The 13,706-nt window shown below is 29.7% G+C and overlaps 1 protein-coding gene across 1 annotated transcript; it reads left to right on the top strand.

Annotated features, from left to right (window-relative positions):
• Window positions 1–5,329: 5,329 nt before the first annotated feature.
• LOC102618017 (peroxidase P7-like) lies at window positions 5,330–7,034 on the top strand. The gene is made up of 4 exons (XM_006470269.4): window positions 5,330–5,621; window positions 5,902–6,093; window positions 6,215–6,380; window positions 6,496–7,034. The coding sequence occupies exons 1-4, from the start codon at window positions 5,409–5,411 to the stop codon at window positions 6,885–6,887; spliced, it is 963 nt and encodes a 320-aa protein (XP_006470332.2). The 5' UTR covers window positions 5,330–5,408; the 3' UTR covers window positions 6,888–7,034.
• Window positions 7,035–13,706: the final 6,672 nt, after the last annotated feature.

Below are 13,706 nucleotides of genomic sequence, written 5' to 3'. Positions count from 1 at the left end.
GACAATCAATCTTATAATGTGCTTTTATTTTACATTTGTAAATTTTTTTTCAATATCTCTTATATTAATTTACTTATTTTTACCTTATATTCATATGTTTGACGTGTAATCTGCAAATAGATTATGGTACATGTAAATCATTTTAAATGTATTAACTTGTCCCAATTTTTTGGTTCAATTATTTGGTTCAATAGCGTGAATCGAAAATCAAACCATTTTTTCAATCAATCTATCTATCTATATCTATATCTATATCTATATATTTATATAAAGTTGAGACTACAAAAGGTGATGTGACATCTTCATTTTTCATCTTTGTATATTCTCTATTATCTAATAAATAGAGAAATTTTCTTTCAGATTTGGCTTTTCATATTCTCATAATTAATTTGACTGTTATTACACAATCAATATGTAACAATTCATCAAAATACTCACTATATTCTCTAATTGAAACCTTCTTGATCATAAATTAAGTAATAATTTTTAAATATTTTTAATCACTCTTCTCCTCTACCTCACCTTAATTTATAAATAGTAACAAAAAATACGATATCCCACATAAACATATACACAACATAAAAGAACATAAAATAGTAATGGCTCTAAAACATGTGTTTTTCATTTTGGCCCTCACTTGCCTGATCATGGCAAATATTGCAAATGCAACCAGAAGGAATGATTGCCTCAACAACAATATGAAACCATAGTACGATCTTGCAATAAGACTTGAAGCTAGCGGAGACCTAACAGAGTGCTGGAACCCATTAATGAAGCTGAAGTCATGCTCAAATGAGATTGTCATATTCTTCCTTAATAGCCAGGCTGATATTGGCCTTGACTATTGCCACGCTATTGATATCATCACCCATAATTGCTGGCCTGCAATGCTCACCTCTCTCGGATTCACTACCAAAGAAGGGAACATATTGAGAGGCTACTATGATGCATCTTCTGCTCCTTCTCTAGGTGGCCTCGCGGTGATATATCAATCTTAGGTTTCCAAGGTTTTGGTTTAGATAAGGTGCATCTATGACACTTTTATTTTCGTGGTATTAACTTAGTTAATGCAATTTTAAATAATTAAAAAATTCTTTTTAGTTTTAGCTTTGCTTTATTTTTTCTTTTTTTTTTTGAAGTCTTGCCTCTTAATTGAATAGAATAAATCGTTAAGAGTAGAATAAGAAAAAAAAGAATAATACTAAATTCTTTTTTCAAAGCTGTGTGAAGCGCGGTTATATTTTCTAGTATATATATAAAGCTGGGACTAGAGGAGGTGATGTAGCATCACCATTTCTCACATTCTTGTATTATCTATTATCTAATAAATTAGTTGAGATTAAAAAAATAATTACATTACAAAATATTAAAAATAAAAAATAATTATTAGATTACAAAAGATTACGTGTCTCTTCCTCTTTCTATTTAAATTCAATAATATGTAACCATTAATAATAATTAATTACAAGTCTTGAAACATTCATTTATTTTATTATGCCAATAATTAAACTTTAGTGGCTTAAATACATCAATTAATTAATATAGGAAGAAAGGTTTCTTAATCTTCCCTCAACAATGTCATTAGGGTCTAATTTTAATGTCATAATCCCATATTTAGTTATGAAACCTTTTGTTTAGTGACTTTTGACTTCTTCAAACTCTATAAATATTAAGTAGTTAAGAATTGTGGCATCATTATTTCTCATCTTTTTATATTCTCTATTATCTAATATATTGGTTGAGATTAAAAAATAATTCCATTACAAAATATCAAAAATAGAAAATAAATAGAAAATAATTATTAGATTACAAAAGATTACATGTCTCTTCCTCTTTTTATTTAAATTCAATAATATATAATTAATAATAATAATAAATTATAAGTTTTGAAGCATTCGTGTATTTTATTAAGCCAACAACTAAACTTTAGTGGTTTAAAATACATCAACTAATTAATATATAAGGAAGGTTTCTTCATCTTCCCTCACCAATGCCACTAGGGCCTAATTTTAATGCCATAACCTCATATTTAATTATGCAACCGTTTGTTTAGTGTCTTTTGGCTTCTTCAAACTCTATAAACATTAATTATTTAAGATTTGTTATGTTTGGATTTTCTTATTATTTAACCAACATCCTCTTTAGAAATGTTCTTGTGTTTTTATTTTTTGACTTATTTGAATTTTTAGTATTGTGTGCTTCATGGATGATAAGAGTTAGGATTTGTAGGATGTGGGAGTCTGTTAATATCAAGAAGAATGAATAATTAATTAGTGTGAACATAATTTTTATTGATGAAAATGTTGTGTACACTTAACTATGCACATTAATATATATTTTTAAAGTTAACAAAAAAAATTAACTTTCATAAATAACATTAGTTTAATAAGACTGCGTCATCTTAAAAAAAATCAATTCATATTTTTTATCAATTTCATTAAGTGCAAAGTAAAAAAAAAAAGATAATACTAAATTTTTTTGTTAAAGTTACGCAAAACGCGGTTTTATTTCCTAGTTTTATAATAAACAAGGTCGTTACTCCTTCGTCTAATCAACCAAATCAGTTTCTTATATGAATTAAAAAATCAATCTTGACATTTTCTTAATAATCTTGACCATGCGAGACGATGAGTTTTATCCTGAATAATTAGTGCACAATTACGGAAGAAATAAATTTATATAAAAAATATAAATTAATATTTTAATATGTAAAATAAGATAAAATTTATAAATTATTCTGACTATTAGAAAATTTGGTTATTCAACGAGATTAATCTAAAAAATTTATCATTCACCTACTTCCCACGGTGATGCTGATGTTTGGAGGAAAAAAAGAGTAAGAAAATTTTGAAAAGTGACGAGTGCAGCAGCTTAATTGGTGGGGTGGAAGACTTGTACTTGTTTCCAATAATAATATGAGAAATTGCTTGAATCATACATAAAGCGATGTATAGGGAATCTTATCATATCTTTTTGTTTATTTCTTTTTTTTCTAGAAAAGATTAATATTCTACCTAATCTCATTAACAAGTCAAGTTTTTTTCTTAATTAAGAAGATTCAAATGAGCCAATTGACTGCGATTCGTCCGAGTTTAGTATGCTTTTACTATATTTCATATTCCGAAAAAAACACCTCAGAGTCTTTGAGTGGTGCATTTGGGGGACCAAGTCAAATGATTTCGGTAACATATAACAGTATGAAGCTGGTATTTTCGACAATGATAATTGAGAACGAAAATAAGGTTCTTGAGATGAAATTTTCGAAAATGAAAAGGTATTTGGTAGCATTTTTTTTTCAAATAAAATTTTTAAAAGTAAACAACAGAAAAATTTTGTCGGTAGTAGAAATTTAAATTATTCAAACATGTTTTCTGTTTGTATAAATTATTAAGACATGTTTTCTTTTTATATTTAAATTTGGTGCAATTTTTTATCATGATGTATGGACTTCAAAAACTCATCATTCTTTGGGAAAAAAAAATACCAAAAGACAAACAAGGTCCCTTTAGAATTATTTTGTGAGGTTAAAAGTGATTTTGAAAAGTCAAAAAAGAATTGCTTTTCAAAATCTATTTTTCAGAATCAATTGTATACTTATTATAATTCTAAATATATATATATAAATCCAAAATTATCCTTATTTAATTTGAAAATAGAATCAAGAAATTTAAAAGAGATTAATATTAATACCTATAATATTAAAATAACAAATAAAAAATAAAAATAATAAGATGAAAATATTTATTTTAATTATCAATTATTATATATACACAATAAAAATAAATTTATATATGTTTATAAATGTGTAACAAAATTTATTCAACATTATATATATTTTATTTATTTGTATTATTGCAGTAATTTAATAAAAAAATTTACCAAACATTTATGACTGCTTTTAATGCTCTAAGAATTTTTAAGAATAAAATTTATCAAATATTTAACTGATTGTTATTATCGCAACTGATTATTGTTGTAGCACAACTAACATCAATTATTTTAAAAACTACAATATTACTAAACTAGAATTTAAAAAATTTAATTTTATGATTTTGGCTATTTTATAGTAAAATAACATAAATGAAGACGTTAATAATGCTACTTTCACGCAAAAAAAGATTTAAAAAAAAGCGAGAAAAAATAAACCAAAAAAAGATGCTTTCAACGTTGATGTTATAAAAGTGAGAAAACCATGCAAAATGTGTTTTCGAAAATAATAGCCAAACAAAATTTTCAGCCATTCAATCTTGTGGAAATGAAAATCAAAGTTAATAACGTTTTCTTTTACTTTCAATATGTTTTTAAAGCAAAAACAATTATTTTTGGTTAGATTATTGTTAATTAATACGCACTAAGAACTAAAATGTTCCAGAAGCATAAAAGATATAAAAGATATAGATACTGTAGGTAATAAGAGAATTTTAATTAATTACTATGTACGACTTCTAAAGAACATAAATTAGTTTTCAATCTTTAGGTTAATAATAAAATATATATAAACTGACAAATTAAACTAATCAAATACGATGTTGACAAATAAAAGTAAAAAAATGAAACATAATAGGATCAGGCTACGGTGCAACAGTGGCACCGTGCCACAGTTGCACCTAGCCGTTGGATACAGTTAGATTAATGGGATCCACTGACATCCAACTGCATCCAACGACTAGGTGCAACAGTGGCACGGTGCCACTGTTGCACCTAAGGGGAATCCAACATAATAATAATCAATTTTGACTAAATTTGTTGTTATCCTAAAAAATGATTGTGGGTGGTTTGTTAATCTTCAACACAAAAGACTTGTGGCTTGCATGCGCAACACGTAATTAAAATAGTAAAAACCGCGTAGAGTGACTAACAAATGGCAATGTTTCTACAGATATTCCCAATTAAAAATCTAAAGGCGTTTTATTTTTTTCCCCCCCAAGAGAATAAGTTGAAAAGTCAGCCTTTTCATATCTTTATGTCTCCATTATCTTCACCAAATTATAAAGATTTAGATTTTGGGTGGCTATTTGGGACCCCCAAGTCTTGACAAAATTGCTACCAGCACCATAGAAGCTTGCCAAGTTTGAGTATACATAACTTGCGACAATTGCAAGTCTTTGTAGCTCAACTTTTCAAAGCCAAAAAGACGTGTTCTCACTCACTTTTTCGTTAAATGTGATTATTACTTTATAATCTTGATTACTCGGTCAAGATTAATATTCCTTTTAACTTATTGCAACGTTCAAATGCCATGCAGGCACACGAGTCTACGTGTTAGGTGACCTGCCTTAAGCATTAATACCTTGAGAGCAAACTCTATATAAAGCTAACATTTCTGAGCTTCTATTTCAACACAAATCAACTTCAAATTCTACAGTACTACTACTGTATTCTATTGATAATTAGCTAGCTATCAATCAATGGCTTCGTTTTTCAAGTTCTTTCTGACTTTGGCTCTCCTTGTGCTTGTCATGGGGAGCAGCACAAACGCTCAACTCTCTACAAATTTCTACGCAAACACTTGCAAAAACCTCCTCCCCACTGTGAAATCTGTCGTGCAATCTGCTATTTCAAAAGAGGCTCGCATGGGCGCCTCTCTCCTTCGCTTGTTCTTCCACGATTGCTTCGTTAACGTAATCCATTATTAATTGATCCATATATTGTACATGTTTCAATTTTTTTTTTTTTTAGTAGTTATAACCTACATATATATATATATTAAAGCTCCCGATCCACGGTGGCTCGAACGGGTGCCCTCAAGCCTCAACATTTATTAATTTTGAATATAGAGTTTGATTTTATTTGCTTACTTATTTATTCATTTCGGCTGGCAAACAGTAACAAGTTGTGACCAAATTAATTAGACATTTCCATGGTAACATTATATTGTTGTGTTCTGCCTGCGTATGACAGGGATGCGATGGATCAGTTCTACTGGACGACACATCATCTTTCACTGGAGAGAAAAATGCGAATGCCAATCGTAACTCCGCCCGCGGATTCGAGGTCATCGACAACATTAAGTCCGCAGTTGAGAAAGCTTGCCCCGGTGTGGTCTCTTGTGCTGATATATTAGCCATTACTGCTCGAGACTCAGTTGTTATAGTAAGCTCTTAGTTAATTAATTAATTAATCTTAATTAAACCATATGATACATCATCAAATTGAGCATCAATTCTGAATAATTATTAACATTTTTTTTTCTTTTATTAAAAATTATCCGAAGCTTGGAGGCCCAAGCTGGCAAGTAAAACTCGGAAGGAGAGATGCTAGAACTGCAAGCCTATCTGCTGCTAATAGCGGCATTCCTGCTCCTACCTCAAACTTGAATCAACTCATCTCTAGGTTCAACGCTCTCGGACTTTCCAACAAGGACCTTGTTGCTTTAGCAGGTTTGTTCCTGTCTCCAGGAAATTTCCTGAGAGAATTCTGGTCTCGATATTAAAAAAGAGTCACACTTCTTACAAAAGTATATAATTATTTAATTATTTTTGTAAAACATTTCAGGTGGACATACAATCGGACAGGCGAGGTGCACATCATTCAGGGCTCACATATACAACGAGACAAACATTGATGCTTCATTTGCTCGAACAAGGCAAGGGAACTGCCCAAGGGCCAATGGCACAGGCGACAACAACTTGGCACCGCTTGATCTGCAAACTCCTACTTGTTTTGACAACAATTACTTCAGGAACCTGGTCAACAGAAAGGGATTGCTTCACTCTGATCAACAGCTGTTCAATGGTGGGTCCACAGATTCACAAGTCCGCACGTACAGTAACAACCCGAGCACCTTCAGCTCTGATTTTGTCGCCGGCATGATCAAGATGGGAGATATCAGCCCACTCACTGGATCCCGCGGTGAAATTAGGAAGAATTGCAGGAGGGTCAATTAATTAATTGATTTTCCAGGGTCTTTTAAATTTTATAAAGAATAAATTTTGTTGAAGTTTTGCTTTTTATCATGTGTACTAGAGGTTATGAATTTGAAATTTTGTAATTGGTCATCTTTTTAAGAAAGTAGCATGATTGTGTTTGTGAAATTGCCTTATATAATATTTTCCAAGTAACATGCATATGCATATATAATTAGAAAATAATATCTCGAATCTATAAATTAGAGCAAGTGAGGAATCGGCTGTCGCCTGTCTTCGTGGTGGCTCCGCTCGCCGGGGTGTGTTGTCGCTAGCTGTGATTGTTGGCGGCTTCGCGCAGTGACTCGGGCGGCAATGACCTGGTGGGCGAGGTCATTTAAAATTAAAAAAATTTATGTTTGGAATCTATTTTAGGAAAAATATGATAGTTAACCCCCAATATTTGGAAACAGATATAAAGCAATTAATATTTTTAAAAAAGACATACAATCTTCTCTCTGTTAATAAATTCGATTTGTTTTAACAGTAAAAACAATAATATTATACGTATATTGCCACGTTAAAGGAATTATTATATATAGTATTTTTTTTAAAGAAAAATTCCACGTGTCATAAGATGGTTTGATGAGATAATTTTCCACTCAAAGCCCATCGATCAAATCTTTCATCTACAGTTATTGCTAATCAAAACAAACTTCATTATATCCTTTCTCTTCTCAGCAAGAAGTTTTGGTTAGTGTTCATGTTTATCACATTGCGACTTTTAATTTTTTTTTTCTTTTTTTGTAATTTTTAAATATAAAAGCGAGCATAAATGATTTCATAATCATGAAAATAATATATATTCAAAATATTGAGCAAGTATTATTCGGCTTGTTTTCGACTTTTTAGTTATATGTGAATTTTCTGCTTGTTTATTGTTGTGGTACTTTGTTCAGGTGCTGAAAATCAATGATTTTTAATAGTTTGTTACGTTTTAAAATAAGTACCGGTGAATTGTTTAATTTTTAATGAGCAATTGATCAAGAAATTGAAAATTTTGTAAGATCAAAGCAAAAAAAAAAAAAATGTCAGTTCAAACTTCAAAGCAACATCTCTGGAAGACATGCTTCACGCATACAATTTATTATGACAGTGGCATGCCATCTTGAAGTCAATATCAGCATAAGTAACACATGTCTTCAAGTCTATATCAGCCCAACAGAAGTCAAAAACAACCCTGTTCAAGCCCAATTTATTATGATCAATTTTTTTTTTAGAATAAAAATATATTAAAATAGTGAAGTCAGATAAATTTTATTTGATTGTAAATATATTAAATATAACTTAAGAAATCATAATATTAAACCTGTTTAATATACAATCAATCACATAGATTTAGTTTTTGACTAGGAGGGCTGGTTTGTTTTGTTCGTAAACTCTTGATTATTTGAGATATCAATACTATTATTCCTCTTGGCAGCAGCTGTTGGCAGAACCTCTCACTATTTTTCTTGTTACAAATAGATCCACCATAGACATTTTAGGGAGTATGCCCATTCTAATTCATCACTCTAATTTACAATCAATCGTATAAATTGATTGAATTACAACAACTTTTACTGTTATGTTTGCTAGCACTAGTTTTTTTTTTCTTATAATATGTGTTTTTGGTTAATTTAAAGAAATAGAATAAAAACCAAACTAATCCGTAGGTTCGGTTTAGCTTTTTCAAGGCAAATAGTTGTCATCTATTTACAGTCATGGCATTTTGGCACAAATCAAAATTCCTTTTTTTGTGGGGGAGGTAATGTCAAATTTTCCGAAAATGAATGTTATGTCATTTTAGCTCTTGTTTTACTTTCTTTAATTTTTTTTTTTTTTTAAAAAAGAGTGATGCTATTAGCACCCCTTTAATATCCTAATGAAACCTCTTCTTTGAATTTACAATTTTATCCGTATATAGAATTACATGAAACTCCCACACAATTTCATCTTATCTTGTGCAAACATTTTACACCAGCAACTCTAGACTTTATAATACGAACTCTTGGCAACCCACATGTAGAATATCTTTTTTAAAAAAAAAAACTTTTCAGTTCAATTCAAAATAGTGGAAGAAGTACAAAGGACTTATTATTGCATATGGGTCCTGAATTCTATTTTTATTTATTTTAATATTCATAATTTTGTTGTTATTTTTGTGAAGAACTATTACCCATTATTGTCTTGCTCCTTCAAATACAATTCTCATGGTTCTCAAAATTCACTAGTTTATTGTTGATGCATCATTTGTGCCATTGTGATAAACGCAATAACGCGGTGTTTTTTTTCTTTTCTTTCAAGCATTCGTCTTCTTTTTAAACTCATCAACTTTCTTCATTATTTCTCTTCGATCTGCAAGTGAAATCATCTTGCTTTGATGATAGCCTAGAGTTTTCTCTCCTTTCTCTATTATTAGCCTTCTTGCTTGTGAATCCAATCTTTGTATTCAAGGAAATAATTACAAAACTCAGCTGCTTTTTCTGCAATTAATCATCATCTTGTTAACTTCTAACCAAGGTTATTTACGGAATAAGGGAGGTGTCATTAGAAAAAATTATATTCATTTTAATATCTTGATGGGTACAAAAAGAAAAAGGGTGTTGACAGTACTTTTAAGGAGTGCCAATAGCTCCACTCCAAAAAAAAAAAAAAATCAAAGCCCAGATTCGGTCATGGCGCATAATAGGCTCGGCCCTTGTCTGGCCTGTCAAAATTGGACAGGCCTAACACAGTCCTGGGCCTATCTTTCCTGGCACCCATTCGTTTGCCACTCCCAATTATCAACCACTAAATTCTTGTTTCAAAAGTAATAAAAAAAAGAACATTCTTGTTTTCAAAAAAAAAAAAAAATTATTGTTTCAAAGAAAAGTGCTGGTAATACAATCAGCCTATGAATTGTTAAAATTTCCATAAAAGCCAAATTAAGAAATAAAGTACCGCCGCATTTTTCTTTCCATCTCGGACAGTCCCGCGATCCCTGCCTGTAGGGATGGCAAAAATCCCAACAGGGACGGGTACCCTCGGGGATTTTTCCCATTCGGGGAGGGTATGTGGATAATTTCATACCCAATTTCTTATTCGGGGAGGGGATGGGGAAATTTTTTTACCCAATTTCTTATTCGGGGAGGGGACGGGGATGAGGTGGAATCCCCATCCCCTACCCATTTCCCCATTTTAATTTTTAATTTTATTTTAATTTTTTTAAAATTACTAGTAAATAAATAATAAAATTTAAATTATAAAATTATAAATATTGGTAAAAATAAAAAAATATCAACATATTTATATTATTAAACTTTTAGGCCTAATTAACTAATTAAAGTCCTAAATTTTTATTTAAGACTTTAAAAAGACCGAGTAGATTCTATTAGCCCAAATTTTTTTAATTTTAATATTCTTTAAATATTTTAAACTTAAATCTATTTTTTATTTATTTTTAGATGTTATAATTACCCACAGCGAATCACAATTTTAATATCTACTCTACTCTAATCTAATATAATATTTGCTCTTGATTTGCTCCGACTTAACTATTGTGTTTATAGCCCACATTTATAAAGTGCCCACGCCACCATTGAAAAAGTTAATTTTGAATCTAAATTCGATTTTAATTGTAACAATTTTGTATTAGACTATTAATTTGTTCATGATAGTTTGTAAAAGAAGTTTGTATCCTTTGCATGCTGCGTTACTTACTAATTTAATGTATATGATTTTTGTAATGGATATTAATGTTAGATATATTTCGAACTTTATTTTTATTTGAATTTTTTATTTTAATATGATTAACTCAAAATCGAAAAAAAAATATTAGTTATTCGGAGATCGGGGACCCTCGGAGATCCCCTGTTATTATTCGGGGAGGGGATGATGATTCTCTCAAGTAATTCTGACGGGGATGGGGAGGAGACAGGGACATACGTAAAATATCGGGGATAGGTACGGAGAGATTGGTCCCCTCCCCTCTCCTTTCCATTGCCATCCCTACCTGCCTGGTCCGCAGCAATACCTCGAGGAGAAAAAAAAAGAAAGGGAAATAAAATGAAGTTCCCCAGTTGGTGGGCGCATGATTAACCACAAAAGGGCCCGCATGCATAATTCTGCCAATGATTTGAAACAATAATTTTGATCCATCCAATTTGGAAATTGAACAATATTCTCGTACCTCACAAAGGAGGACCACTAACATCTCCCACCATCCGATTTTTTATTGTTAATTTCTCACTCCACATTCAACCACATCCAACAGCTGATTCTGTAACTTACAGATTCTGTAAGCTAGCAAAGTCCCACAAAAGAATTTTGAACTTTTACAAGAGACAAGCTTTTAAACGGGGCAAAGTTATGGTACCATAGTTGTATGGTACCACAGCTAAATTCAATAATTGAATCTAATCCATAGTTGTCACCAGAATTAAATTCAAAGACTGGATTCATTTGTGGTACCATACAACTATGGTACCATAGTTGGACCTCTTTAAACGAGAAATCCATTTCTTTTTTCAAAAAATGACTGCATTGAGGCATCTTCTTGTGTTTTCGTCCATTTGTTTGTTTGTTTCTGTTTGTCATGGTTTATTGTCAACCACAAGAGGCATACTTGGTGTTTGTTCAAATAGAATGTTATCTTAGTCATTTAATGCCAAATTAGGGATTTAAACGATTGATAGTTTGTTTGGGAGTGTGGTGAGATAGATGGACTATCAAAGTCGAACTACTAAGATGTTTGATAATACTTGTAGTTAGGCTTTGACAGCTTAGCAAATTTTTTTTTTTAACTTCTATTTCACAGCTGTAGCTTTTACTTAATAGTAGCTGCAGACCTGCAACTTAAAAATTATATTACCTCACTCCCAAATACACCCTGAGTCGCAATTTAAATTCTAATTATTATGTGTTATTTATTAATTCAATAATAAATTAAAATCAATATTCTACCATCTAATAAAAAATAATACATCAATTAAAACATCAAATGAAGGTTTAATTATTAATTTCATTGACTTTAAATCAGTTATATGAGTGGTTATGATCACTTTATGAGAAAGGGACTAGATGGTCAAGTCAAGTGGCCCATATGCATCACAGGTTTTGTGTGAAGTTCCTTCGCTTTGGTGTTTTCGTTATGGTTGTCAATTTGTGATCACAAGGACCACCATTAGACTGCCTTTCCACTTTTTTAATGAGTACATGGATCCAAAATTAAATCAAGCTTGCTTACTTGAATAAGGCCCCATAAATTGAGGTTTGATAATATATTTTAAAAGTTATAATACTAAAGTGTTTATTAAATATTAATTGTTATAAGTTGGAAGTTAAATTAATTTAATTTACATTTGTATGATAAAAAAATTATTATACTTTACTATTTTTGTCAAAATTATTTATTTAAAAATTATATTCACTACATACTATTAACTTTTTTTCATAACTACAACTTTTTTTTACAGTTGCTATAATATGAAAGGTATAACATTTCAACACCAAATAGGGTCTAAGTTATGTTATATGATACAAAATTAATTCTAAAATTGTATAGCAAATAAAATAAACTGACAAATTTTCGAATTTAACATTTGTGGTTGAACTAATGTATCATGTTTTATTTAAATTGCTATATATTAAAAATTTAGTACTTAAAAAGTGCATTCCTACATTAGTAGCGTGATAAGCCAATTTCATTTTATATGTATTGTAACTGAATAAGGATTTCGTACTGAGCTGAATTTTTATTAAGCACTAAATCAATGATTATTAGGTAAGAGAAATAAAAAAAATTTAAAATATAAAATAAATCTTGATCCTTGATTTTTTGCCTAGAAAAAATAAGCTCAGCCTTGAATCATTCCTTAACTTGTAAGAAATATTTTTCTTTTAAATATTAAAAAAATGTACATTGTTTTTTTTAAATAGTAAATTGTAATAAAAAGGTAGCCACTATTGTAATAAATTGTAGGATACATTGGATTGAAAAAAAAAAAACAACATTTAGTTTCCCGTGCGACAACCTAAAATTCAAAATAATAATGCCTCGCAACATAAAAATAGCATTAAAAAACACCTAATAAAAAAAAGCAGAAATAAATTATATTCTCTATAAATTTCTCTTAATCGAAATAAAAATAAGATTTAATAAAATACAAGAATAATATCATGAACGTGGTCTATCCATCTCCCATCTTATTAGGTGAATACCAAAATTTAAACGATGAAAAAAAAAAATTGTTGCAGGCTATGTTAAAACTCAGACACCAAAAAAAAAAAAAAAAAGCCATATTCCAAACCGAACTTAATTATAATAGATTTTGAATTTCTATTTTGCTATAGTGGAATTAATTATTTTTATAATGATCGATACTGGTTAGTTTAACCAGTAAAAATCTTTTGGGTGAAATTGAGGAGTTGGGGGTACAACTTATATTATAATAAAATGGTTTTTACATGTTGTAATTTAATATGTGTTCTAACAATTAATATTATAAATAAAGAGAAAAATAAAATAAAACGTAAAAGGAAGGGACGTATGACGTACGAATTTTTGAATGAAACTGATGGATTCGATGTTTAAACTTATATTATAATTAAAATGGTTTTTACATATTGTAATTTAACATGTATCCCAACAATTAATACTATAAATAAAGAAAAAATAAAATAAAACGTAAAAGGAAGGAATGGACGGCGTATGAATCTTTTGGATTAAATTGATGAATTCAAGGTTCAAAGTTATATTATAATTAAAATGGGACCTTTTTAAGTTATATTATGATGTAAATTACATTAATTATTAAGTTATAATTAGTGACCTAAAAGTGA

The sequence above is a fragment of the Citrus sinensis genome, chromosome 2 (assembly GCF_022201045.2).
Source record: "Citrus sinensis cultivar Valencia sweet orange chromosome 2, DVS_A1.0, whole genome shotgun sequence".
Lineage (NCBI taxonomy): Eukaryota > Viridiplantae > Streptophyta > Magnoliopsida > Sapindales > Rutaceae > Citrus > Citrus sinensis.
Note: the sequence above shows the minus strand (reverse complement) of the source record. Positions and strands in the feature narration are given on the sequence as shown.

Coding starts and splice junctions, on each gene's coding strand:
- LOC102618017 (XM_006470269.4), top strand. CDS start 5,409: ATGGCTTCGTTTTTCAAGTTCTTTCTGACTTTGGCTCTCCTTGTGCTT. Junction 6,094..6,214: donor CTCGAGACTCAGTTGTTATA/GTAAGCTCTTAG, acceptor AATTATCCGAAG/CTTGGAGGCCCAAGCTGGCA. Junction 6,381..6,495: donor GGACCTTGTTGCTTTAGCAG/GTTTGTTCCTGT, acceptor AAAACATTTCAG/GTGGACATACAATCGGACAG.